The 24,748-nt window shown below is 36.8% G+C and overlaps 1 protein-coding gene across 8 annotated transcripts in view; it reads right to left on the bottom strand.

The window, feature by feature from the left end:
- NPAS3 (neuronal PAS domain protein 3) overlaps positions 1 to 24,748 on the bottom strand; it is a 575,240-nt gene that overhangs the window by 4,749 nt on the left and 545,743 nt on the right. For all 8 annotated transcript variants that reach the window (XM_085549109.1, XM_085549110.1, XM_015865010.2 and 5 more), the window contains 3 exons: positions 20,175 to 20,281; positions 5,312 to 5,459; positions 2,112 to 2,227 (listed from right to left, as the gene is read on the bottom strand). In XM_085549109.1, the coding sequence (XP_085405235.1) occupies positions 2,112 to 2,227; positions 5,312 to 5,459; positions 20,175 to 20,281 (371 nt within the window). The remainder of the gene's footprint in view (positions 1 to 2,111; positions 2,228 to 5,311; positions 5,460 to 20,174; positions 20,282 to 24,748) is intronic.

Genomic DNA, 24,748 nt, shown 5'->3' with positions numbered 1-24,748 from the left:
GCCTCAAGATGTAGCACTATTAACTAATGAGGATTCTTAGTCCTCTCATCACATTTTCCTTCACCTTCAATGCTTTCGAAGAGGTGTGGTGTCTCTGACTGCTGTGGAATTTCTGCTGCTCTCCTCCAGTATTGAGAGGAGAAGCAGGTCATATGTGTATAAATCTGAATGAATAAGCCACTTTAAACAATTTTGTTATGTTGCTCGACTGTCTTTTCATATTCTCTTGAAGGACAAGGAAAAAAAAAAAAAACAGAAAAAAAAGTTTCAGGCAGCAAATTAAATTCTTGATTGATCCAAATCATCTAAGGGCCATTGAAAGCAGCCCAGCTACAGCACTGAGAAGCTGTCACTCTTCTTGCCTGAATTCTTTCAATTGTATTTTAGATTTTTTTTACCTAATTCGAATACGGATGAGATAAACACTCCAGTCCACTGGACTCAGACAGCCAAGCCAGCTTTGAGAATGAATACTCCCCATTATCATGCTGTGTTTGAAAGGGTCATGAAAGGCTTCAGGAGACCCCGTCTTTTACAGAACAGCCAGAAATCTTTTGTTGGGAAATAAAAGATTTTTTTTTTCTTTTCTCACTCATCAGGGCCAAGTACTACCCCTTTCAGAACATTTGTGTTGGAGAGGGGAAGGGGCAGCTTTCTTTTACAGATTGGTTGCTCCAGGAGCCTTGTCAATACCAAGCAGTGCCAGAAATACTGGAGCAGGTATGCCTGATGGGGAAGCTGAGGATTCAGGGCAAAGTACTTTGTATTAATTTCAAGTAAGTTGCTTGGAGAGACTTCTGCTTGAGTCATTAACAGAGAGACCTCTCATTTTGAAAAATAAAACCCACAGAAGCAAATGAACAGCCACAACAATCCAAACTGCAGCCACCTGGGTCTGAGTTTCACTTATAATTTTTAAAGATGCTATCTTCTAGACCTGGTTTCTAGTTGGTCAAGTGTGGGCTTATGGTGAGGGAGTCTAAATCTTTACAAAATTTGCCTGGGATTTTATCAGAGCTTGAACTGAACTTGTTGGCTGCATACAATTCAGTGCTCTGATCTCAGTTCACTTGCAATTTCTGTTTAATTCTTTTGCAAGAAACAGCCCTCTCCTTTGCTGTCTAGCAAGGCCTGCAGACATCTTCTGAGATGTATGCATCTGTGCACCATTGGAGAATGCCCTCTCGCTTAGAGTCAGCCTTAGGAGTTATGAATGTGTGTTTATTTCTCACCTGGACAAACCTAGAGTGCTCATGAGAAATGCAAACTTTTCTCCAAATCTATGTTCTTTGGCTATTTAGAAACAAGACAGTACAAAGGAAGCAATGATTTTGGTTCTTTTTGTTTGTTTGTTACTTAATGTTACAAGAGATGTGCTGCAGCTGAGTAACTTCAGTTCTTGGGCCATGGACAACCATTTTCCTTTAAAAGCCAGTTATTCTGTACCTGGGCCTGTATAGTCACTGTGAACCATCTGTGTAATGGACCATCTGTAAGACTAATTTATATATTGAGTTTGACTATTATATTTAGCTTTTAAAACATAATTAAGTCCTTGACTTTAAGAGCATGGGAAAAAGTGCTTGAACCCATACGCTCCAATAAAATGTAATTATTTTAACCCAAGAAGACCCTAAAACTTTGCAATCTTCGCTGCCCCCTAGTGAGATGAATAATAAAAAAAAAAACATTTATAGAAGAAAAAAGGTCATGAAGACTGATAGTAGATATTTATGCTCAGAAAGTTTGACTGCTTTTGAAATTTAAAAACTATAATTGTATTTAACAGTTAAAATTCCATGGTCTTTCATAAGGCACAACACCTGTCTATGAAGCTTAGCTGGAGACCCAAATATTTTGTTCAGTGCAATATATACAATTCTACGTATCCATAGAATTAACAGAAATATTGAGGAAACTGAGATACTGTGAAATGCTGAGGTTATTAAAAGATTGTCCTGGATTTCTTCAATTGAATTCCACAGTATTTTTATTGTTGTAACAAAGCACTCCTTGAGAAATACTGAGAAGCTGTTGGAAAGGCAACCATGTGGCTCTCATGTCATGGATCTTTTGTGAGTGTAAAGAAAGATATACATCATGTGTCTTACCTGAATTGTCCTTTGAGTCTGACTCAGAGTCAGAGGTCTCTGAGGATTCTGAGGTTTTCTCTGGCAGATGAGGAAGTTGTGCAATATCCATAGGAGTGTCCTTGTACTCTGGGTTACTGAAGAAGAGACAGCAAATATAAACACAATTGGATAATTTGTAGTTGCATGTTTTTTTCTCTTTTCATATCAGAGAATGTAAATAGAAAGAATAGCAGAGCCAACACAAAACCATATGTTTTTATTTCCTTAGAGCTTAACAGCAGGGATTTTATGAAGGTATATTTAATAGTCTGTCAAATATTTAAATTGGTCAGGTATAAAAATTGTTACATTTTAGTGAATTTTTAGAGCTAAGAAAGTATTCTTACTAAAGTGGGACACAGTGGTTTGTGTGATATCTAACAGTAAAGCTACACTGTGTCATCACTGAACAATAGAATATTAGTATTTTAACTCCATCCAGTTAACTGTGCTTTGAAAGGCAAGGAGTATGCTTTAACTTTTCCAGCCTGTTTCTCTTCCACCACCAAAATCTATTAGAATTATCTCTGTAAAAATATATCAACCTTCCCAGAGCCATTTCAACAAGTGATTTTTCTCAACAAACAGATCATGCGAAAAGTTAGTAAGAAGGTGATCAGCTAGGACTAGAGGAAACAACCACTACTCAAAAGAGCTTGGCCAGGAAATAACTAAAAATGATATATATGTATATATATATATAAAACACTGCACACATGGATCCACATCACCAAGAAACCGAAAGCAACCACTCTATGACAGATGCACATATGCATGTTAAGATGCATATGTTAGGGATAAAGAACTGTCAACACACCCATTATAATCATATCTTCAGCTGCTCATGTGGTGCTCACCTGTGTCTTGTTAGCAACGAACATGACTGCAATGTAAAATGTTAGTGTAAAGCTACACTAACAGAGAAATAGAAGAAAATGCAAAGCTTTTTCCTGGTTTGCACCTACCAAAATATGTTCCTTTCCCAAACCAGTGAAAGACAGAGGAGTTGCACCAAACTGGCATTGGAATGTTGAAAATAAACAAAGTCTTTAATCATTTTTGAATTGATGAACATTTCTAAGCAACTCAAATTCCTTCCCTGTGATAGAGCAGAAAATCTGCAGTCCTGTGTAGAAAAATGTGAGGCAGTGCTAGGGTTGACTGACACACTATCACAATGACACTGTGCCCATTTTCAGTCTATTACAGTGTACTGTGAAAATTCAGAGTTCACACAGCTCACACTGAAATGCCATTCATACAATTACCATCTTTATGGTTTTGTCCTGACAAAGTGACTTTATTCTGTTGCATCCCAGGGCAGTCCCCAAATTTGCCCCTTCTAAGCAAAAGATGCTTGAGGGCTTTCACGCTGTGAATAACAAGTTGCTAGAACAAGAACAGCATTAATCCTCCCTGTCGCTATAATTAGTCTATCTTTTTACAGACGGCTGAATCGTACGTTCTAATACATGGAAATGTATACAGACCTGTACTCTGGCTCAGAGTATACCTAATTATGCCTTGATCTGTCATTAAAATATGGTTTGGACCCTTTGTGGGTTCCAGTACTAAGATAAATCTAAATTAAAAATACAAATTCAGTGAAGAAGTTAATCTTTCTCTAGCAGACCGGTGAAGGGAATGTAGCAGAAAAGTCAAGTTTGGAAGCAGCCTTGAGTAAGACCACAGTGCTTCTCCCCTTTTTTGTTAGATTTAGTCTGTTGCTGGAGAAAATAATTTTGTAGATCATTCAAGGACTGGGCTCACCTACATCTGAAAAGCAGCAGATGGGGCAGAGGTAACTGTTTATATTTCTTAGGCCTGATATTCTGGATAGAAAATGAGCACATTTCTGGGCAGTTTGAAGCCCTGTTAGGATTGGGACATTGAAGGTGTACTTCCAGTGCAGAACTGGCAGGCCCAAGCTGAACCCTTGAAATGCTGTGTTCTGCCTCTCTCTTGCAGGCTCAGCTAACACTTCACTCTGTGGACATGACCATCCACTTGTTTTAAAAAAGACAAACATTGAAGGATAAGGATATATTTGGAAACACCCATGCTTAATCATAGCTGGGTATAAGCAACTAACCCCAGTCAGTTTACACTCCATCACCATGGAAGTTTTCCCATGGGCTCCCTCAGTGCTCTCCTGCTGGGGGTTGCTTCCCTCTCTTCCTCAATAGGAATATCAGAAGTAATTCAACATGCAAGTTTAGGCAGGCACAGGCTTGCTGGACTTGGCATAATAAGTCACACTCTAACCCCTGGAGCTCAATTTGAGCTCTCATGGCATCAAAGGGAATGCAGCAAACCACGACAAGCAATTTAAAAGGAGAACAGGTCAGAAAATGACAATTGCATTTCATGACAATCTCAAGGTTTCAAATTTTGTTTTGTTTGCTCTGGAATGAAACAGAAAATCTCCCAATCTTATTGAACACTTACAGAACAGAATGTGTTGTTGAAAAGTATTTCAGTTGAGAAAGGTCAGGTTTATAATTTACTGTCTCTCACTGGCTGCTGGTCTTCCCTTGAGCTCAGAAACCTGTCCTCTGAAAACACTTGTGCTTGGTAAAACTGAATTTCTCAAGGAAGAATCTTTCACTGTTTTGGTTTCAAATAATCTTAAGAGCTACTTTTGTTTGTAGATCCTATTTTGCAGTTTTTAAAGTGAATACCATCAGATGGTTACAGGAGTAACACATTATTTAAAGACTTTTCTTCTGAGAAAATTCCACTACTCAAGGTGAGACCTGAATATCTTTCAGAGGCACCTTTCTTTTTGAGTATTCTAGGAAGTTTGCTTCCATGCATCTTCAGTAACCAAATAAACCAGTACCTAGCACTTCAGATCAGATTTTATAATATAGCCACTACAAGTTGGTGTGAATTTTCCACATTTCAGCTCAGGTTGGGTAAACTTCAGGATAGTGAAGGCATGCAGTAAAATGATGGAAGGTTTACTTGAATGCTAAAGCAGCATAATAATTCATAAATATTCCAGTGTACTGAGATGTGACAGAGTCTTATTATATTCAACCAAATAGTGGACCATATGAAAAAGTTGCTTTCATTAACACTCTACAGCAAGCAATTGTTTTTCCCTAAAATTCTCATAAGCCCAGTTAAGAAACAGAAAGAGCAATTCAAGTGATAGAAGGGATTGGAAGACGTACCTGAGAAGGTAATTGACCCAGATGATATTCTTCTCGCTTGCATTCTTGGCATTGACAGCTATGGTTGCACTAGACTGTATCCAGATATAACCTCCATTCTTCTGCATCCAGCGGTAATATTTTGTTACACACTGACCCTTATTCAACACTGGAGGAAAATACAAATAGAATAGAAACAAGATATATTGCATATTGGAACTATAGTAAAATGATCTTCATTGTACAACATCTAACATGTATGAGCAAAAGATTCTCAACTTCATTTAGGTTTAACGAAATGGCAAACAGCATCTGATGCTCAGTATAACTACTTCTATGCTTCACAAGCTTTTAAAGTATAGTTTTAATCTGGTTTTGGAAACTGTGGTGGAAGAAGAAAAGTGAAAAGAACTACAAATCTCTTTGGTTCACGGAATGCTTATTGCTGTGTGGACATTTTCAATGCACTCAGAGTCAGACTGTAAGAAAGAAAAAGGAGGAAAAAAAAAAAAAAGAGGCAAATTTATATGTGATTTATTCATAGCTCCTAGGTAGACCTTTTTGAGATTCTGGATATTTGAAAGGTTTGGGAAGATACTCTACCCCTGCTGCTTTGATCATTTCTCCTTATTGCAGGCGATACCAACTACTGAACTTACACATCTGTTTCTTTGATCTTGTCAAACAGAATTTACAGTTCTCAGATGAACCAAATCTCCACTGGTCAGTGGGGGGAAAGTCTTGGGAGAATTTACTTTTACCCAAGCAAAGTAAATCCACCAGCAGACTGAGAAAGAGGCCTAAGGGAAGCACAGAATGACTTGGCTAGAGCTAAGGAGTGACAGCTCTCTCCAATGTTTGAAATATGCTAGGAAACAGAGAAACAAGTAAAAGCAATCAGTAACGTGAAACGGTGTTATTATATGCTTGCAGAAAGTATAAAAAAATGCTTGCTTAAAAATACAGATGTTTAAAGCAACACTTCAACCAAAATATTGCCAAATTGAAATTGATTTGGTTTGTGTCTGATGCCTCCGTGTCAGAAAGACGGAATGAAATGCAAATGTTTCAGAGGATGGATGCTTCATAGTTTTAAAGAAAATCTAAACCACACAAAATCTGGGTACTATTGTTACAAGGATGCTTGCCCTTGCCTGCAATTCTCACTAATCCTGTGAAGCTTTGTGCACTAGAGGGCAGTGTGCATTCGTATACACCTTCCTCTTTTGTCATGTCCTTGTCTCCGTCTGCTAAAATGAAAAACCTCTAACTGCTGTAATAAATTTGGCTAAATTAGCTGCTAAATGGTTATCTCAAGTAATATGTATTTGCATTAATCATCTTGCTCTAAACCAGAACAAGCCAGAGTCCTAAAGACGTAGTAAATTCATATTGTCCATTTAATTACGGCTAATAAGTGCTTCATATACAATGGTTTCATGAAGTACATTTTTATTTTTTTTTTTTTTATTTTTTGCAAAGGGAAAAGAAAAAAGTCACTTTGGAAAGGAGCAAGTATTTAAGGCAGTTAAAGTTCGTGCCATAAATGTGACAAATGACACTTTGGAGCTTTCAAGTTAACCAAACGTCTATACCCCTAATTATATATTTCAATGTATCTATATGTCTATATATAAAACCATGACACTATATCTAGATCCCTGTACAACAGATACCTACGGAAAAAGGGTATTTACAGAGTCAGCCCTACATACACAGATTTTTTCCTATGTTGGAGTCCCCCCTTACTCTGATTTGTCAACAACTGAATGACTAAGTTCATGTAAAAAGTTCAATGTCAGGTTCAACTGCAATATGAACGAATATTTGTGATCCAGGTATTTCTGTTTTGCAGCAGCCACTACTCAACTAGGTTTGTTTCTACAAAAAGATTCAAAAATTTTCCCAGATTTTTATTTTTGTATTCCAAACTCCAAATATCCTGCTATGATAATTCACTGGCATTGAAACTTCATTATACAGCAGAATAAAGATAAAATATTTACAACTGACTACGCAGCATTTCTGTCAAACCAATGTTGCATGCTACTTTAGAAAACAATCTCATATAAATTAGTCCAAATTTATTAGTTATGAAGAATAAGGAATGAAACTGCTGTGAGTTTTGATTACAGTAGAATTTTCCATTTCAGTAAAATAGAACATTCAAAATGCTCTCATTTACAGCTGACAGTAATACTGAGATACGTGAAAGTCTAGAGTGATATTGTTTCCTTTCCTGAAAGCTGAACACCTACAGTTACATGCAGTAACTAGTAAATTCTACCTTCATATGTACCTGTCATTTGTGCTGTCCTCTTCATAACAATTTCTACCCAAATTTACCATGATATACAAGTATTAAAGGATGAATCCTCAATTGCCCACAATGGATATTTGAAAGTCAAGGTGAGTTGCTGTCCAGTGACTGAAGAGGACACAGTAATCCTGCACAGTGATAGCTATGAAGACCCAGATTTTCTAGTCCTTTCAGTGCATTTCATTCTGGACATTTCTTCCTTGAGTACCTCTTACATTTGTTGTTGCACTACTGGAAAAGTCTATGTCATAAGCATTCATTTCAGAACTATGGAAAGAGGGGAAATTAAAACCTTACAATCTATTTCTGATGGAAAATGTGCTTTTTCAAGAAATAATTCAGTGTATCAGAGTTGCATGCAAAAAAAACCTACAGCCAGGGTTCAGGCTCTCAAACTACTGTGCACCCAAAGAAAATCTGAAACACTGTCTTGAAAATAGGCTTTCCATGAAGTTCATGTACCTGCAAATTCCCACTCTCTATTTGGTCAGCTCAGATATATTGCCACATACATAGAATTTTTCTCCCTGCAACTGTCTAAAGCACGTTTCATATGAGAGATTTGTGGACCATGCTCTGAAGGAAGTCCCACGATTCAATATAAAAATTCTCTCTGTAAAGAGATTGTCTGGCAGACCAGCTGTGCTGTGCTGCTAAATCTGGTTCTTACATCCTTTGAGAGTACACTGGATAGTCTCAACTGAGGTCTGAAAGATCATACTGTAGCTTGGAAAAAAAAATTCTCAGTGTGATGCAAGAGAAAGAATAAAAACATCTGACATTTTTTCTAATTTATGGTATTCTTTAACTGTTGTCATTGTCAAACTGCAACTTAGAAACTAAACGATAATTCCGAGAAAACATACAACTGTTGTTACTAAGGAAACTTGCTTGCATTTTGAGGATCTTTAGTTTACAGGTATGGGGAGTCCATTAATAAAGTTACTGGCTTTGTGAGTAAATGAAGTAAAGAGTTGGTCCAACTTAGGACTGTGCTTGTGAAATTATGTTTTGTTACTAGCAACAGACAACCCATTTCAGTTTAGTGTAAATTTAAGAAAACATACGTAGTAATATTTGGAACACATTCTGAACTTACTCAGACTGTATTTAAGACAATTCCCTTACTGAATTCAGGTCTGTGATTTTGTACTCTGAGGAATACACAGTTTTACGTTCCTGTTTGTTACCAAAATTGTTAGCAATATTGTTTTCTATTTAGCAAAAATATACATGGATAATCCAGCCCGGCAGACAAAGCAGTATGTGGGAAAGTAAGAGTTGGGACCACATCAGTGGGATTTTTCAGATGACTGAAGTTGGATTTGATTGCACAGAATTGGGTGTATCAGCCTATTTGCAAGAGTAGCACAAAAGGTGACTTCTCTTATAGACTTTGTTTCTCCTGCCAATATATGCATGTCTCCAAAATGTTAATAGAAGTTACATACTTATAACAGAGAGGAGAAAAAAAGACCTTGTTACCAAGCCAAGTTGTGTGGAAATATAAATAAATCTTTCAAATGCTGACTTCTCAGCTAAATAGCTGTCAGAAACAATCTTTACAATGAGTTTAACTGTGAAGAAGAGAATAAAACAAATTCTACACATTAGGAAAAAGATAACATATAATTTATAATAACATATATATATATATATATGCACATATCTATATAAATCTTTTAATTGAAGGTAATTACTGAGGGCCAATGTTTTAATATAAGTGACATATTCTCTTAAATGGTGGATGCTACCTTGTATAAAATTTGCTTAGACATTACTTACTCAGCTTCAATTCAGCTGTTAGCATGCAAGAAATGCACAGTATGTAATGCTAAAAGCAAAATTAAAAATCTCACTTGTTCCTCAAAGTATGAATATACTGCTATGTACACAATTCCCAATAGAGGGATTTCAGTTTTCCTTGGTAGCTTTGTGCACAGCAATATACTTGTAGCAGAGTAGCGAAGGAGCAGGGAGAAGAAGAAACAGTCAGTGTTCTTTGCAGGAACCTATTTCTGTTAGGAAATCAAAATAAATCAGTACAAGTTTGTCTTCAGAAATATGGTTACAAAAAGAAAAAGAACATGGTTTCTTCCTGCGAGGCTGCTCTGAGAAATCAAAGCCAAAGCTTCTAAATAGTGAGTTGTGTTTTAGAAGAAGGAAGTAGCTTAATTCAGTTTGAAGAGGAGATGAAGAAATTGTATATCAAAAGCAGTCTTTTAGCAAAGTCTCTTACAAAAGGACATTCTACTCGTGTGCATATGCATTTAAAAGCTACACTATATTGCTTATTCAGGTAAGTATTGAGTAAATAGGAAATGATGAGATCATCTTACATATTCACACAGCCTCACAAAGAGGTTCTTTATAATTAGTGAAAATATTGAGGTTACATCTGCTGTGCTATTCAGCCTTCTCCTTGAAATACCTTTATCAATGACTGCATATAGTATTGATACCGAATTCCTGTTGTAATAAACTTATAAGAATGTTTTTAATTTACTGCAATAGGATGAAAATGCCATATTTAATACCACAGTTGGATACTTAGCTACAGCCACAAGTACTCTTTCTACATTCACAAAACTGGCAGACGAAACATGAAAAGGAATACTGACTCTTTAATCTCTACTTCTCCACCTAAGGCCCAAGGCAAGCTGACAGGGTAACTTCGTTCTGGAAACAGAGGTTTTTTTTTATTTTTTTAATTCTGGATTACTTTTTCTTCTCCTTTTGAAAACTATGGGCTATAGGGGAATGAGCCTGGCACAGACTTAAAACAAGAACAAGTTTCTTTATCTGAAAAGTTACAGTCCTTGATACTTACAGGAAGGTCATTTTCAAAACCCACAGGAAAAATAGCATCACAGCCAGAAAGAGTGCATTAAGTGCCTTATTTGCTTGTAACAGAGACAGTTTTTCATTTATAACAGCTCCAGGATCAAGTGAGCCTTTGATGTTCTAAGGACTTTTCTATAGATTTTGCAATTAGTGAGTTAGATGTTTTAAATAGTAGGCATACACAGACTGGATTTTAGCAATGAGAAAAAAGGACTGAATAATATTTAGTAACGCCAATTGATATTGTACTTAAAATTATGAGATAAATGATATAAGACCAGTAGATATACTGTGAGCAAACGTGTCATCTATATAATTCTCTGCAAACACTTTGATTTATCATTTCTTACACTGGGTGAGGTGAACACGAGGGGACGTAAGCAAGGCCTGTGCACAAATGTACTCTACACAGCAGGCCAAAAGCATTGCTTCAGCAGCAGGTTGCTCAGGTAAAAATGACACCATTCTGTCACTGATGTCCCCTTGTATCATGTTGCTATACCTCACGTTACCACAGATAGCTGCTTACCAGCTCTAGGATATTTCCAGTTTCTCATCAGAACATCTTTTTAGGTTTGGGTAGAATTTGTGTGAGGTGTCAATAACACTTACTGAGACCTTGGCTGCTAACTAATGCTGTTGGCATTATGAAGTAATACTTGCTTATCTCATATTTTCCAAAGTCAAGCAGGAAAGAATAGTTTCTATTCCTGAAGGAAAACTATATATTGGTACCCAAACTCCCACCTAACTCCTCCATCCACATCAAATTGTTTTTTTAAGCATATGCATTCACTCTAAAAATGCTGCGCATGGCAATTGATTAATTGCTTACTTCTGCAGTATGGGGTATTGCTAAATCATCCAGCATGAGGATGCTACATACTTAAATATCTGACAAATTAGGTAAAAATAAGGATTAACAACCTTGCTGGAAAAATAGTAAAGCAAAACCAAATGCTCACTCAAGGCTGCAATGAACCATTTAGAAAAACGGAACTTTTTTCCCCTCCTCCTTACATGATGGCTAATACATACTATTACCCATGGTCCATCACTTAAAAATTGTTTTCTTATCCTGAAAATGTATATTTAATAATAACTATTACGTGGTTATTGAACAAATGTAATGACAGAATCATACCATCTTATTCAGTGCATCACTAGTGCACGTTTTTGTGGAAGGTTACAGTGTGCTTATCAGAAAACTCTTGTTTATAAAAATAGAAATGATGTAAATAAACTAAATTTCATTAATAATAAAATGGATTGAAAAATAAACTCCAGATTTTTTCCACCTAGGATTCTCCAGGTTTCCTTTTCCCCTTCTTAACTTTTCCTCTCCCATGTGAACTGTCTATCTCCCTGTGACTTTTAAAACTTCAATACTGCCATAAAGTGATTTCCTTCTGCTAATATTGAAACGGTCCTTTAGAAACTCAAGCTTGCTTTGAACACCAACTTCAGACAGAACTTCCATTATCATTAATGAACTCTGTCTGTTCAAACTGGAGGGGAAAATGAAATCCCAGATCCAAATTTTGCCTTCAGGTACTAAAATGCAACATCAGAGGAGAAATTTGGCCCTGCTTGCTCAAGAAGCTTAAATCTGTTCTCCATCTCTTCACTAATATTAATGTCCGTCATATGAAAATCTATGTAAGATTAATGACTTCAGAGCATAACCCTTTCCATGCCAGATTTATCAGTGAGCTATACACAGCTCTATCTCCTACAAACAGGAAACAATAGTTTCACAGAGACTGATCAAAATACAGAAGCAGATTGGCAACTATATTAATTTTCTTTTTGAATTTCATGCATTAAAGATGGCCTGTTTTGAGTGAAAGGATACTATCCTTTTAAGTATGCTTCCATTTATGGTTTGAGTCTCTGTATGGATGCTTGTACTGAGACAAATGAATGTTTTTCTCAGCTTAAATACTAGAGGAAAGACATCCACAGTGCAATGTTGTGGTAGCATGGCACAACTGAATGTCCAAATACCTTTAAATCCACTAAGACTTATTGTCATTTCACTATTGGCAGTGAATGACATAAGGCATATTTAAAACATAGTGCCCTTTTAAAACCAGATCACTGCAAAAAGAATAATAAAAGTCCCAGCAAAGCTTCAAGCATTAAAATGATAGCTTAGCACTACTCTCCACTTGCCCCCAAACCATATAAAATAAAATTAAAATAATGTCTGGAAACAAATAAGTTTCTTATGATCTCAGAAACAACGCCTAACAGTCTGTGCAGGTTAGGTACAAAGGCTTCAGATGTTTGGCAGGGCATTCCCAAAAACCCCACTGGGTCAGAGTCTCAGACAGCAGCCCACTTGCTTTGTAAGTCACCAGATATCAAAAAAACAATATTGATCCACCACTGGCCACATCATGAGCAGATATCAAGACCACAGGTAATTTATGCAGGTTCTTTTACAGGAGTGCTAATAAGTTCTGTCGCTACACTATCACATATTTGATATGTGCTACAGATTTTACTGAGACTATTTTCATACTCTTCTGGCTTTGAAAACAGTCTCCCTCAGAGACAATAGGTCAACTGCCCAGACCTTTGAAAAAGAAAAAAGACAGAAAAAGGAAACATAGCACTAATGTATTTCTAAAATTCTAGAAAGATCTGTAACAGCCTCTTCATACATTAGCATAGTTTCATTTCTAACTAGGAAGTTGGAAAAAAAACTTACATTGTCCCTGTATTTTCAATTGAGCAACACTCACTCGGCTTCTATCTTACATTATAAAGTAACGTATGCTTTTAGTCTCAATAATCTTGGAGCGAATCTAAACAGTGAAGGTAAAGGATATGTGACTGGAAGTATGTGCAGCCATCTGGCAGGTAGCAAAGTGATGTCAAAAATAATTTAGCGGACAAAGTGAAGGTAATGCTGCTGGAGATATATGATAAAACTTTATGCATTCCTATATTCTTAGATATTCCCACATCCTTGCAATTCACCATGTTGTTCTGCTCTGCAACCTATCATAACTTGAATATCAAAGTATAAATTCATCAATGGGTTGGAAAATTTGAGCACAAAAAGCTTTAGAAAAAAAATAAAGAAAATTGTTAAGGGACTAACTGACAAACCAGTGGTTCCTGACAGGAAGTCATGGCCCCTTAGCACAGCAGCTGCATTTACAAAGCCAGCCCTACATGCATTTGTAATATGCAAGTAGGAGAAGAGGCTCAGTGTAAGCTTCATCTGACCAATGCACTAGGATAGAAGCCTGTTAAAGCAGCTCCAAATGAAAATTCAGTTTATATTTGGAGCTTAAAAAAGATTTCAAATGTGGAAGTAAAAGCAGATTTCTGAAAAGTATTTTACTTGCCTTGCACAAAATTTGGCATATCAAACAGGCTTTCTTTTCCTGGCTTTCTCTTGCAATTTTCCTCTCCATGAAAAAAATCTCCTGAGTACATTTTCGTATACTTTCTTACACAGTTCACTTTTCTCCCTTTGTTTTAGTGGCAAGTGACAATTGTGTGGAGGCCATTTAGCGTTTTAGATAGGCAGGCAGGATATTTACACTGATCAGTGGTCAACTGTGGGAACAAAAAGTGAGCTATGAAAGGCTTTCAATGGAGAGCCTAGAAAATGAAATGGGGACATAATCAACTGTTTGATGCAGAACAGATTAATTTAATTTGAAGGTGAAATAACACCAGAAATTAAGTAAAATAGTTATTGCTGGAAACTACATTTGAGGCATCTTGCAAAATATCTGTATACTGCTAAGCAATTAGGAAATAGCAAGTCAGTGGTTTAAATAGCTTAAAGTTTTAGCATTGTGGAGTTCTCCAGTTTGTTAACTAAGAGATTTGATGTTTCTGATGAATAATATATTTTACATAAAAAAAACATTATTCTAGTGGTATACAACTAGCACGTGAAAAGCTTAGCTATAGATCCTATAATGATTTAAAAAATTATCGAGAGGAGATATCTGAATATTTAAGTGGATAATTGGAATACTCAGAATTACAAAAGCACAGGGCCTACTTCACAAACAGAAGCATAGGCAGTGGTATAAATTCTTATCTCTTAAACAGTGAATAAACCATGAATAAACAGTGCAATACATACAGAAAAAGAGAGTGCAACATACATAATTGAAAATCAGAGTGTTTTCTACCTTCTTCTAAAGAAAGTGGCATTGATCAGAGAGCATAAAAGAAAGTGTGCTAGGCAGATCAGCATAGTTGAAAGAAACATCTGCAGGAGCAAATGCTAGAGTTACAGGATTTCAGACCATGGCTAAAAGATATCAATCACACATGCTCTTTGTTGGTTACTAAGCTTGTGTGATTCACAAGTTCTGAAAAACAAACCCTAGGTATGGGCTGAAAAAAAATTCCATTTTCATTCTTTTCCTAGTGTGAATTAAAAAATGTTTTCTTTACATGTTTCAGTTTTTCCACTTTCTTCTCTCTTGTTCCCTCATCTTGCTTTATCACCACCATCTCCAAAACATCATAAGGATGGTGGTCTGCAATGCAGAAATCAGTGCTGGTCTATGATATGGGCATGGTATAGACAGGGAGGAAGACTGTGCCGTACTTTGACAAAGAGATACACTAGCCTGTCATCAAGATGCCAGGCGGGTTTGGTTTAAGAATTAGCTAAATGCCAGACATTCTATCAACCTAATTTAGAATCAATCTTGCTTTTTAGTGATGATAATAAACTTGTACAAACATGAGATTCATTTGTATATTTTAGCATTTTATTTCAGTCCCAGAATGCAAAACCTGACATTGGAATCAGTTTGATTTTTTTTGGTGATTGAAGATATTAAGCACTACAAGAGCATTGAAATTTCAATCTGATTAGGATAAAAATTCCTCAGGATCAAAACACTTCTTTTTTCCCCCTACAGTTTTACTAATTGTGTGCTACTTGACATTGCAGAGTTATTCCACAGCATGATAGCAAAATATCTGAAGTGTATTTTACTGTTAGAAATTATCAACTCGTTCTATTTGTTTTTCATGTGTTTGAGGTTATTAAGAGAATAAAAAAAGTATAACTGATGTGCACAAGTTAAAAGGGCTAGTTCAACTACAGCTGGTAGGCTAAAGCACTAAGCAATATTTTGTACAGCAACAGGATTTTTCTACTGAAAATAAATAAAAGAAATAATGAATATATTACTTATTCAAAAGCAGACTGAGGGGGTAATACCCCTTGAAAAACACGGGAGGCATGACAAAGGTGAAAGTGCAGTATTTTATTTTCAGAAAGACTGGATTATTCTAACCACTGAAAAAGCAGATAAAGTAGATCAAAGGGAACGCTATGAAACATACTCATCAGAGACCTTTGCTTTACGGGAAATGAACTGCCCTGGCTCACTGTTCCTGAGGAATTGTATTTCTTATAGCTGTAAATCAAATCCTGAAAGAATAGGATGGTATTTTCCATGCAATAGCTGAGAACAACAAGTATCCTTTTTTGTCAGTGTCAGGTTTCTGAATTTAGACTTCAATTAAGATTCCAAAATGAACAAGCATGTGTTATATGACAATATATACTTTTGACAGTACTTTTACAAGCAATATATTCATTTTCAAATGGTGGCACATATTGTTCTATATTTGTCCAAAAGTATAGTCACTGTTTCTTTGGTACTTGTCTCTCCTGTACTAAGGATTCCACATCTGGACAGTACTCCAGGTAGGTTCTCATTAAGCTGTAACTTACATAACTCTCAAAGTAGAAATCTGGACTCCGCTGAACCTATTAGAATTTTTGCTACTTACTTTATTGGGGTTAGGACTCGGATCTATATAAATGTGCTTTTTTAAGACATAATCCACATGTCCTTTGAAGCAATGAAAGATTTTCCATTGACTGTAACTGACCTTTAATTAGGGCAGCAGTTCCCTTACAAAAAATTGTTGTTACTGTTATAGTCCTATAGACCTTATCACCATTATACTTGTTATTGTAGCATTCCTGAAATAGCTTTTGTCTTCTTTTATCTGAGACAGAGTTAACAAGGCCTGTTTTTCACAGTTTCTAATGGGCTGCTATGATCTGAAGCCATCAACAACTCTCTCTTTTTGTATGATTTTGAGCAGCATTTTCTTCTGTTTGTTTTCCTCTTTGATGCCTTTGAATAACCTGGATGGGAAGGCAGCATATACTCATCTTATTTTGTCCTTTTCTTTCCCCCCCTAATATTTTGTCAACAAATAGGCAAGAGTAACAGTTTTATTTGTGTTTCTTTTTACTCTTATGTAAAAAGAATAACGCAAAAATAGTTACATATAGTTAGAATAATACAAGGCCAGTTGGAATAATACAAGAATAGTTGTAAATAGATAGCCAGAGGGTAATAGATAGCCAGAGGGTATCTATGGGAAAAACTCACCGACTCTGAGGCCCTCAGTCAAGATGGAAAATGTTGAGGCTTGTCACCAGAAATACACAAAGGAGCAATCTCCAGAAAGAAGGGCTGTCTTAGTGGTGGTCAGCCATTAAATGAAATCTAGGAGAGGTGGAGTCAGGCTCCACCCCTTCCAGGAGCACACCTGAATTACCTTCACCTGTGCTCCCACAGCTGAAGGACACTTGCCTCAGATGGTTCAATCAGAGGTTCAGGCTGTGATTAACAGTTTCCCATACACCCTAGATCTACCACTGCAATTGTGGATACTTGTTTTAATCTTTAGAACTATTTTCTCTCCTTTAAAAAGTGATCAGATTTTTATATGCTCTCTGTAGTCATCCACCAAACACATCCTTTTCAGACTGATGCTTTCTCAAGTCCTGCATTTACTTTTTCATAGAGTCTTCTAACTGATACTTCAGTTTCCCCCTCCTCTTTAAAACACTGTAGAACACTGCTTTTTATCCATATCTAGCAAGCAATTGCATTCTGCGTAGGACTGATAAGCCTCCTGCTTTGCCTGTTTAGGGGAATTACAGTTCTGGGGTCTCTCACCTTCTACAGCCAGTGTCTGCAGATTCTTGAATTCTAGCTCTTACTTAAATGTATTTTTATTTTTAATCTGAAATGACGATTTTAACTTTCTAGTTTGGTTTAAACTTTGTCTGTGATGGAAAGCTTGCTATGAAGTATTTTGGAGTTTTATGATTTCTTTCCCTTGGCATTTCTGCAAAATACTTTTCCAAATGCTAGAAAAATCAAACATCTCTTTGGGCACCACTTCAGCCTTTACAACAGTTATAATGGGCAAGTATACTTACTGAGCTATTCCCAAATCTAATTTAAACTTCAAGATTGTTCATCCAGAGCATGATTCTGAACAACATGAAAAGAAAATGCAAAGTCCTGCACCTGGGATGGACAGACTCCCTGTAATGCTACAGGCTGCGAACTGACTGGCTGGGTGGACTTGGTGGTCCTGGTGGACAACAGGCTAGGCACAAACTAGCAGTGAGCTTTATGGGCTGTACAAAAGGGAATAACCAGGAGATCACAGAAAGTTATTATTTCCCTTTACTCAACCTTTTATAGACTGCAGATGGAAAATAACATCCAAATTCAGGCTCTCCAGTACAAGCAAAATAGTGACAAATGTCAGTAAGCTCAACAGAGGGCAGTCAAGATGTTAGGAGCTGGAGCACTCGTCCTGCAGGGAGAGGCTTGCTTGATCTGAAGAACAGGCGGCTCCTGCAGGGAGGCTACTGCTAAGATGAACTGCACAATCAAAACAGGGAAATTCTAACTAGACAGATGAAAAAAAAATCACTGTGATGATAACTAAGCCCTTATTAAGGGTAGTTGTGGCATACCTGTCCTTGAAGGTTTTCAAGACCAGCTAGCCAAAGACCTAAAAAATTTGCTTTGAATCAGTTTTGATTCAGATGGTGTTCCAGACACCCTTCTGGCTTGAATGATTTCATGAACATCCCGTTCCTATATGCCAAGAGAACACGTGTATATAAAAGACCTAACTAACTGGCCTCACCTACTGAAAATATTGAGCCTAGAATGAATAATTATGCTGTAGTTACACAGCAAGTTTGGAACTCTGCTGAAGTCAGACATACAGTGAGAGCAGAAACATCTACAGCAATGTGAAGCAGTCACTGGGGTCTCCTGCATCCTAGCCCAGTGCTCATACACTAGACCATGCTGCACTTAACACTGTTTGAATAAGAAGTCTCTAAGTTTTCTGAAGATGAATGTTTTATAAAGCATATTCTATTTCAGAGAGAAGTGGTCATTCAGAAGATTAAGGTCTTTTTCAAATGGGATGTTCATCTCTGCCAGGTGGTATGTTAAGTCTGAGTCATAAATATCTTTTATTTCCTTGGTCACATAATTCAGTGGAAAAGCAACTTGACATTTTTTGACTTCCAGTTTCAGGAGAACCCAGTATGTTTCTCAGTTTGTTCCCTCATTTTTATCAACTGCCATATCCTTGTGGACAGTAAAACATCGAAATGTAAATGATGCAGAATGGCCATTTGTTTTTCATTACAGATAGTCCATGAATTTTATCTAACCTGACCTTATTATGATAAATGCACCTTACCTGCAGTAATCTGAGGGACTACTTAAAAGCTTACAGAATGAGTGTTGGCTGCCAGATATTATTCTAGAAGTGGTCCTTTCTTGCTTGCTTTTCAGTTGAAGTTATTTTTCTCTCTCTCTTTGCAGATCAAGCAAAGGGACCAAAGATTTATACTGTCATCTATCATATTGTATAGTTTTCAAAGAACATAATAAAAGTCTGGATTTGGGTTGCTACCCTTTCACTAGTAAATGCTAACAGGACAAGGTGCATGGATTTGCCAAATTCTACATTATAAAGATGCTGGAGAAGCAGAGCTATTCAAATGTGTGAGAAGCAGCTTTCAGATAGCCTTTTAAATTAGAAAAACACACATGTCAATCATAAATGCAGTCAGTCACTGAAACTTCCAAAGAATTATCTGCAGGCACAGATAAACTAGAGATTATGGGCTTAAGTCTCTTTTCATACCAGGGTAAACCAGAAGCACCATCACTGAAGTCAACAGATCTCAACAAGAATAGAATTAGGCCCTATGGCTTTTAATAAGTGGAACATAAAGAGTTTAATTAAAAGGAATCAAACTAAACCTCCCTTCCCCCATACACAGACACATGCTCTCTGGTAATGTTCGTCCCTTGAAACATTTCTGTACTTCTATTTCCGTCATCCTGATCATCAGATACTACCTGTGTGGAAATAACAGGGACTTTGATGATACAGGGACTGTGGCTATTTAAATGTAAATACATTGGGTAGTTTAAACACTGGTGGAGATGTAGCTCAGTTCTGTACTGAACAACCTGGTGAAATCTGAAATATGCTGGGACCTCCATGTTATGACTCAAACAAAAAACAGCAAGAGGAGTTTATTTTCTGTGTAGGGAAGGAACTTCTCACGTAAGCAATACTTCTTTGAGGAGTAAAATAATGCACAGAACACGTCCATGAACAGCTGCTGGAAACTCTAGTAACATAAATATGATTTTTTATTCCCACATATGTGAACTTATCTATACAAAGACTTGAAAATAACTGATACAAAAACTTAAATTCAAGCTACCCTCTATGAAATTCTGTGATGAAAAAAAAAACCAAACAGCTGCAAGATGAAGGCTTCCAGCCAGGAAATATAAACAATGGTTCAGGAAAAATCTGATGCTATACCAGATTATTTTGACAAAAAATAGAGGTACTTACAGTCCAAGTGACTATGCCTGATGCCTTCCACATCTTCAGCATGAATAAAGTGATAACATCTCTTTCCTACAATATCTACAGGGGTCAAATCCATGTAATCACTAATCCTAAAAAGGAAAAAAAATGATTTTTTTAATAATTAAAGAAGGAAAAGAACACAATAATTGTAAAGTGGCTAAGAAAGTAAAATCTGCAAAATAATTTTTTCACCACTATAATAACGCCATGAATTCTCTTCTGTAAATTCAAATGGAACATACCTGCACTAACAAGAGGAAATCTTAAAAACAAAAAGAGAAATCAATTCTAAAAAAACCCTGCAATCATATTATCCATTAAGTAAGTAAATGAAAAGTCTTTCTATTCCATGTACTTCCTGTGGTATAACACCAAGACTGTATTATTCCATGAAAGTGTAAAGCTTTTGCAACAACCCAAAATCCTCATTAGAGGACCAAGACGAGTCAAAATTACATAATAAAGCAAAACTATGTTTATAACAAATGATTAGAGACACATTTCATTTCAACAGATTGTTCTTCTATTGGGTATATTCATGAAAAAGATCTTCAACCATCTCTTGGCTCCAAGTCCAAACTGATATTTCAAGGAATATAATTTAAATGCTGAGACATACAGATGCCTCAGGGTGTTATCTTTTTTAGTCTAATTCATTTGGGAGCTCAGCTTTCACTCTGGGCCCTTTCAACTGGGACTTTGTTGTTTATTGCACACAGAGACTTTAAAATCTATTCTTCAGACCTTTGTGTCTGTGAGTGTGTGCAAACTTTTGTCATTGAGTACCAAGATGACAATGCCTTTAAATGCAAAAGAGAAAATAAAATATTTGGAAAATGTCTTGCACATACCAGCATTTAAAAGTAAGCTTGTTTCCTAGAAATTGAATAGTCTTTAGGATTTAAAGCATGCTATAATGTTTGGGTTTAAGCCCACTTCATAGTTGTAAGCCATAAAGTGTCTATTTAAGAGAGTTGGAAGAAACATCAAATGGCTTGATAGAACCCAACAGCCGAAACAACAGAATTGCAATCCAGCGTACAGGCCAGTGAGGAGATCAAACAGAAAATGGACCACACAGGTCCAAGGGGCAGAGGTAGTGAGTACAAACCTTGAGGCACTTAGTGGCAAAACTATCTGAGAGTGCACAGACAGGGAAGGCTGGAGGAGGAAGAGGAATGAAGTATTAGATGGTGTGATAAAAGCGCTAAATGGCTGCACTGTCCCTATTAAACCTCTACAAAACTATCACAGGTGAAACAGATGGACTCAGATTTGTCAGGCTGTCAGATCAAGTTTAGCATGAAACACAGCAGTCTTGTCCCACTTGTATGACAGAGCATGTCAAAGTCAAAAGACTGCTTAGTATTACAGCATTTAGCCAGATGTGGGATACCCATGTAGGGATACCCATCTACTGTTCATCACAAACTACAGTTGAAATGTATCTCTTCTACCTACTTGGAGATGACAACGTTCATCAGATAAAGAAGTCTGGAATGGTGGTAGTGGGACTCCCTACTCTTGCTGAGTTACTCTACTTAGCTTACTCAGTGAATTAGCAGCCAGCAAGCAAAGGATCTAGGATCTCTGAGCAGTGACAAGATAGATAATCAAAGCAAATGGAGTCTGATATTAAAAGATTTCCTGTCCTCTGGACTGTATATTATTTTTTATACAAAACCAAGTGTGTAAATAGTACACAGAACAGGAACAAAAATTCAAGCCTCTCCTCATCTCAGCTCTATACTCTATACAGCATATTTTGTTCTCTCTTTGGCCTAATAATATTGTGTTTCTCTTAGGAGATGGTTCTGCTTCAAGATCAGGGAGAAGTCCAGTACATAAAAACGGATAGTCTCTTGACAGATGGAAGTTCTGTCACTCTTGGTCCTCATATGATTGTTCCAGAGGCCGTAGGGAAAGAAGGATATGACAGCTTGAACATTTGTGTTATTTAACAGCACACATATGGCCAGCTAGAAGTATAGGAGCAGTTGTGCTGTGAAACGGGAGAAAGTGTCAGTCACAGCCCTATGATGCAGCCAGACTATGGGTGCTACCATTCACAGGGAGGACTGTCATTCTGCACTCCCCTCTGGTAAATCTGACTCAGGTGTGTTTTGCTTCTGTGCAGCAGTGTGTTTCTGTAAAGTCCTTACACTTAAAAATGATCAAAGCAAGGCACCTGTAGAAGCAAATTCAGTCTCTTAAATTCAAGGATAATATTAAGAAACAGCTCTTCAAAACAGACAAGAAAAGGATATAGGATATTTTTCTTCCGGTTGAAAAAAAAGTGGAAGAAGAAACAGAAAGAATCTGGAGATGTATGTGATGATCATTGGAAAACAATGACACCAAAACCAGAATGAAAAGAAATTATATCAAGTAGGACACTCATATCAAAAGTATCTAAGATGCAAAACAAATCGAAACAGAGAAAAGGAAGAAATGTATTTTAGAGCACTAGATCTTATAGCTTCCAGCCCAACAAAATGCTAAAGGAACATGCAGATCAGTAGGAACTCAGTTCTGCTGAATAGGTAGACCCTTGTCCTTTAAAACATAAGCACAGGTTTACCTGTAAGCAGATAGGAAGTCCACTGAATTACAGGAATATTAACGTAACTGAAATTTGAAGATAGCTATAAGTGCTTTGCTGAATTAGGAAAAAAATATGCAGATACGTGCACTTGAATCTCTGTAACCAAGACTCTTCTTGCACATCTTAAGAAACTATCGGCAATCACTGTCATGACCAACAGGCCAAACACCTTATATATGGGATATATGGTGAGCAGATACTGAAAACACAGATTTATACTGTTTTCTAGCAGCAGTCTCTTTATTTTGCTTGTAGTTCTTTTATCATAGTCCAAGATGGCTTGTCCTCTGAAGGTGCATTTCCCACTCCAATGACTAAGAAATAAATTTTAGACTATTTTACACTAAATGGTGAAGTTTAGATGATTTGAATCTCACATTTGGAAAGCAGGTGTAGACTGATATACTGAATTTTAGGCACCAAAATTTTATACCACCATTCAACAATCTCGGAATGAAATACTAATTTTTAGAAAGAGCCAGTGTACTAACTGATCTTGTTTTGAAGGGACGTAAACAGTTGTTGACTAGTTTCTACACTGACTCCAGGATTATGATGCAGATATCTTGATTCAGAATAAAGTAACAAGATGCACCCAAAGACTTATGTCACTCTCACTCCCCGCTATTGCAATCAGGCAACCACTTGGAAAACTAGAAGTGCTATTGATCTCACCCCTGCTGATCCAATGGTCCACTGTGAGCACTTATTTTGGTTAAGTAGCATGGTGTATGCTGCATACTCCCTGCTGCTGCTAGTAACTCCCCATTGCTCCATAAATAATGCTTATGGCTTCCCCAGCATGGATCTATTTTTCTCTGTTTTCATCAGCATTGCACTTGCTTTACTGTTACACAACAAAGAATTTCCCTTCTGCCCCCAAATGCCAGGAGTCAAGCCCATATATTCAGGAAAGGATATTTAAACTCCTTTTCTATAGCCCCAGAAGAGAGATCCAACTTCTTCGAGTCAGAGAATGGCCTTGGCACATGCCCAGATAATTCATCTGACAGCTTCATATCAGCTGTTCAGTTACTTCTTTGCCTTATTTTGCCCTTTCCATTCCTCCAGCTTTAATAGTCTTATCCTACTTTGTACCTGCTATGAAATTTAAGTCCTGCCAATCTAACACTATTTTTCAGCAGTGGAAACCCTGCTGTCTCACTGAGCTAACATTCACCTCTCAGTCCTGGCAAAAGAGTTTCTACTATTTGAAATTCCTTTTATAATTTCTTAACACTGTCAGTGAGGCTTTAAAATGTAACTATTGCAACATAAATTCAAGTATCATCATACGCATACCACCCTACCGTACAAGAAATCCATCATAGACAGGGAAAAGCAATTTTATGACATTGCATTTACCTTTTTTTAATGAAAAATGTTATTATGCTCAATGTTTTCTTGCATAAGTGAGCTAGCTTACCAGAGTTTACCATGTTATCAGCTCTTTGTGATTACCAAACAGCACTCCATGAGTGATGAAGTTTAGATTTTTCAGTGACTCCTTTCTCAAGGAATTTTAAGGTTTTATTGCTACATGAAAATACATGGGAAGTTTGAAAAATCTGTTTAATTAAACACAAACACACACAATGAATGGTTCTTAAAAATGCCAAATGGAAAGCCGAGAAGCTGCATATCTTTCTAACGCAGTCCAAAAATTTATATCATACTTGACCTAATGGAATAGTTCATTTTCCACATCCATTTCATTCCTGGCTTTTTTTTTCCCCACTGAGGTTGCCAGCAAAGGTAACAGTAAGTACATGTGATTTCGTTAAAAGGAAATCTGTTAATTAGGAACTGGACGGATACCAGAAATTCATTTCACAGAGGCCATTGATGAGCTCTGCAGTGGTAGCTGCTTTCCGTTACCAACAGGGTAGGTCACAGTCAAATCACACAGTAAGGCAAAAGTTTTCTTCTAGATCCTACTGCTAAACCGCAG

The sequence above is a fragment of the Coturnix japonica genome, chromosome 5, assembly GCF_054131305.1.
Source record: "Coturnix japonica strain WE chromosome 5, WE-NBRP24, whole genome shotgun sequence".
Classification (NCBI taxonomy): Eukaryota; Metazoa; Chordata; class Aves; order Galliformes; family Phasianidae; genus Coturnix; species Coturnix japonica.
The sequence above is the reverse complement of the archived record's forward strand: the minus strand, read 5'-3'. Positions and strand labels throughout refer to the sequence as shown.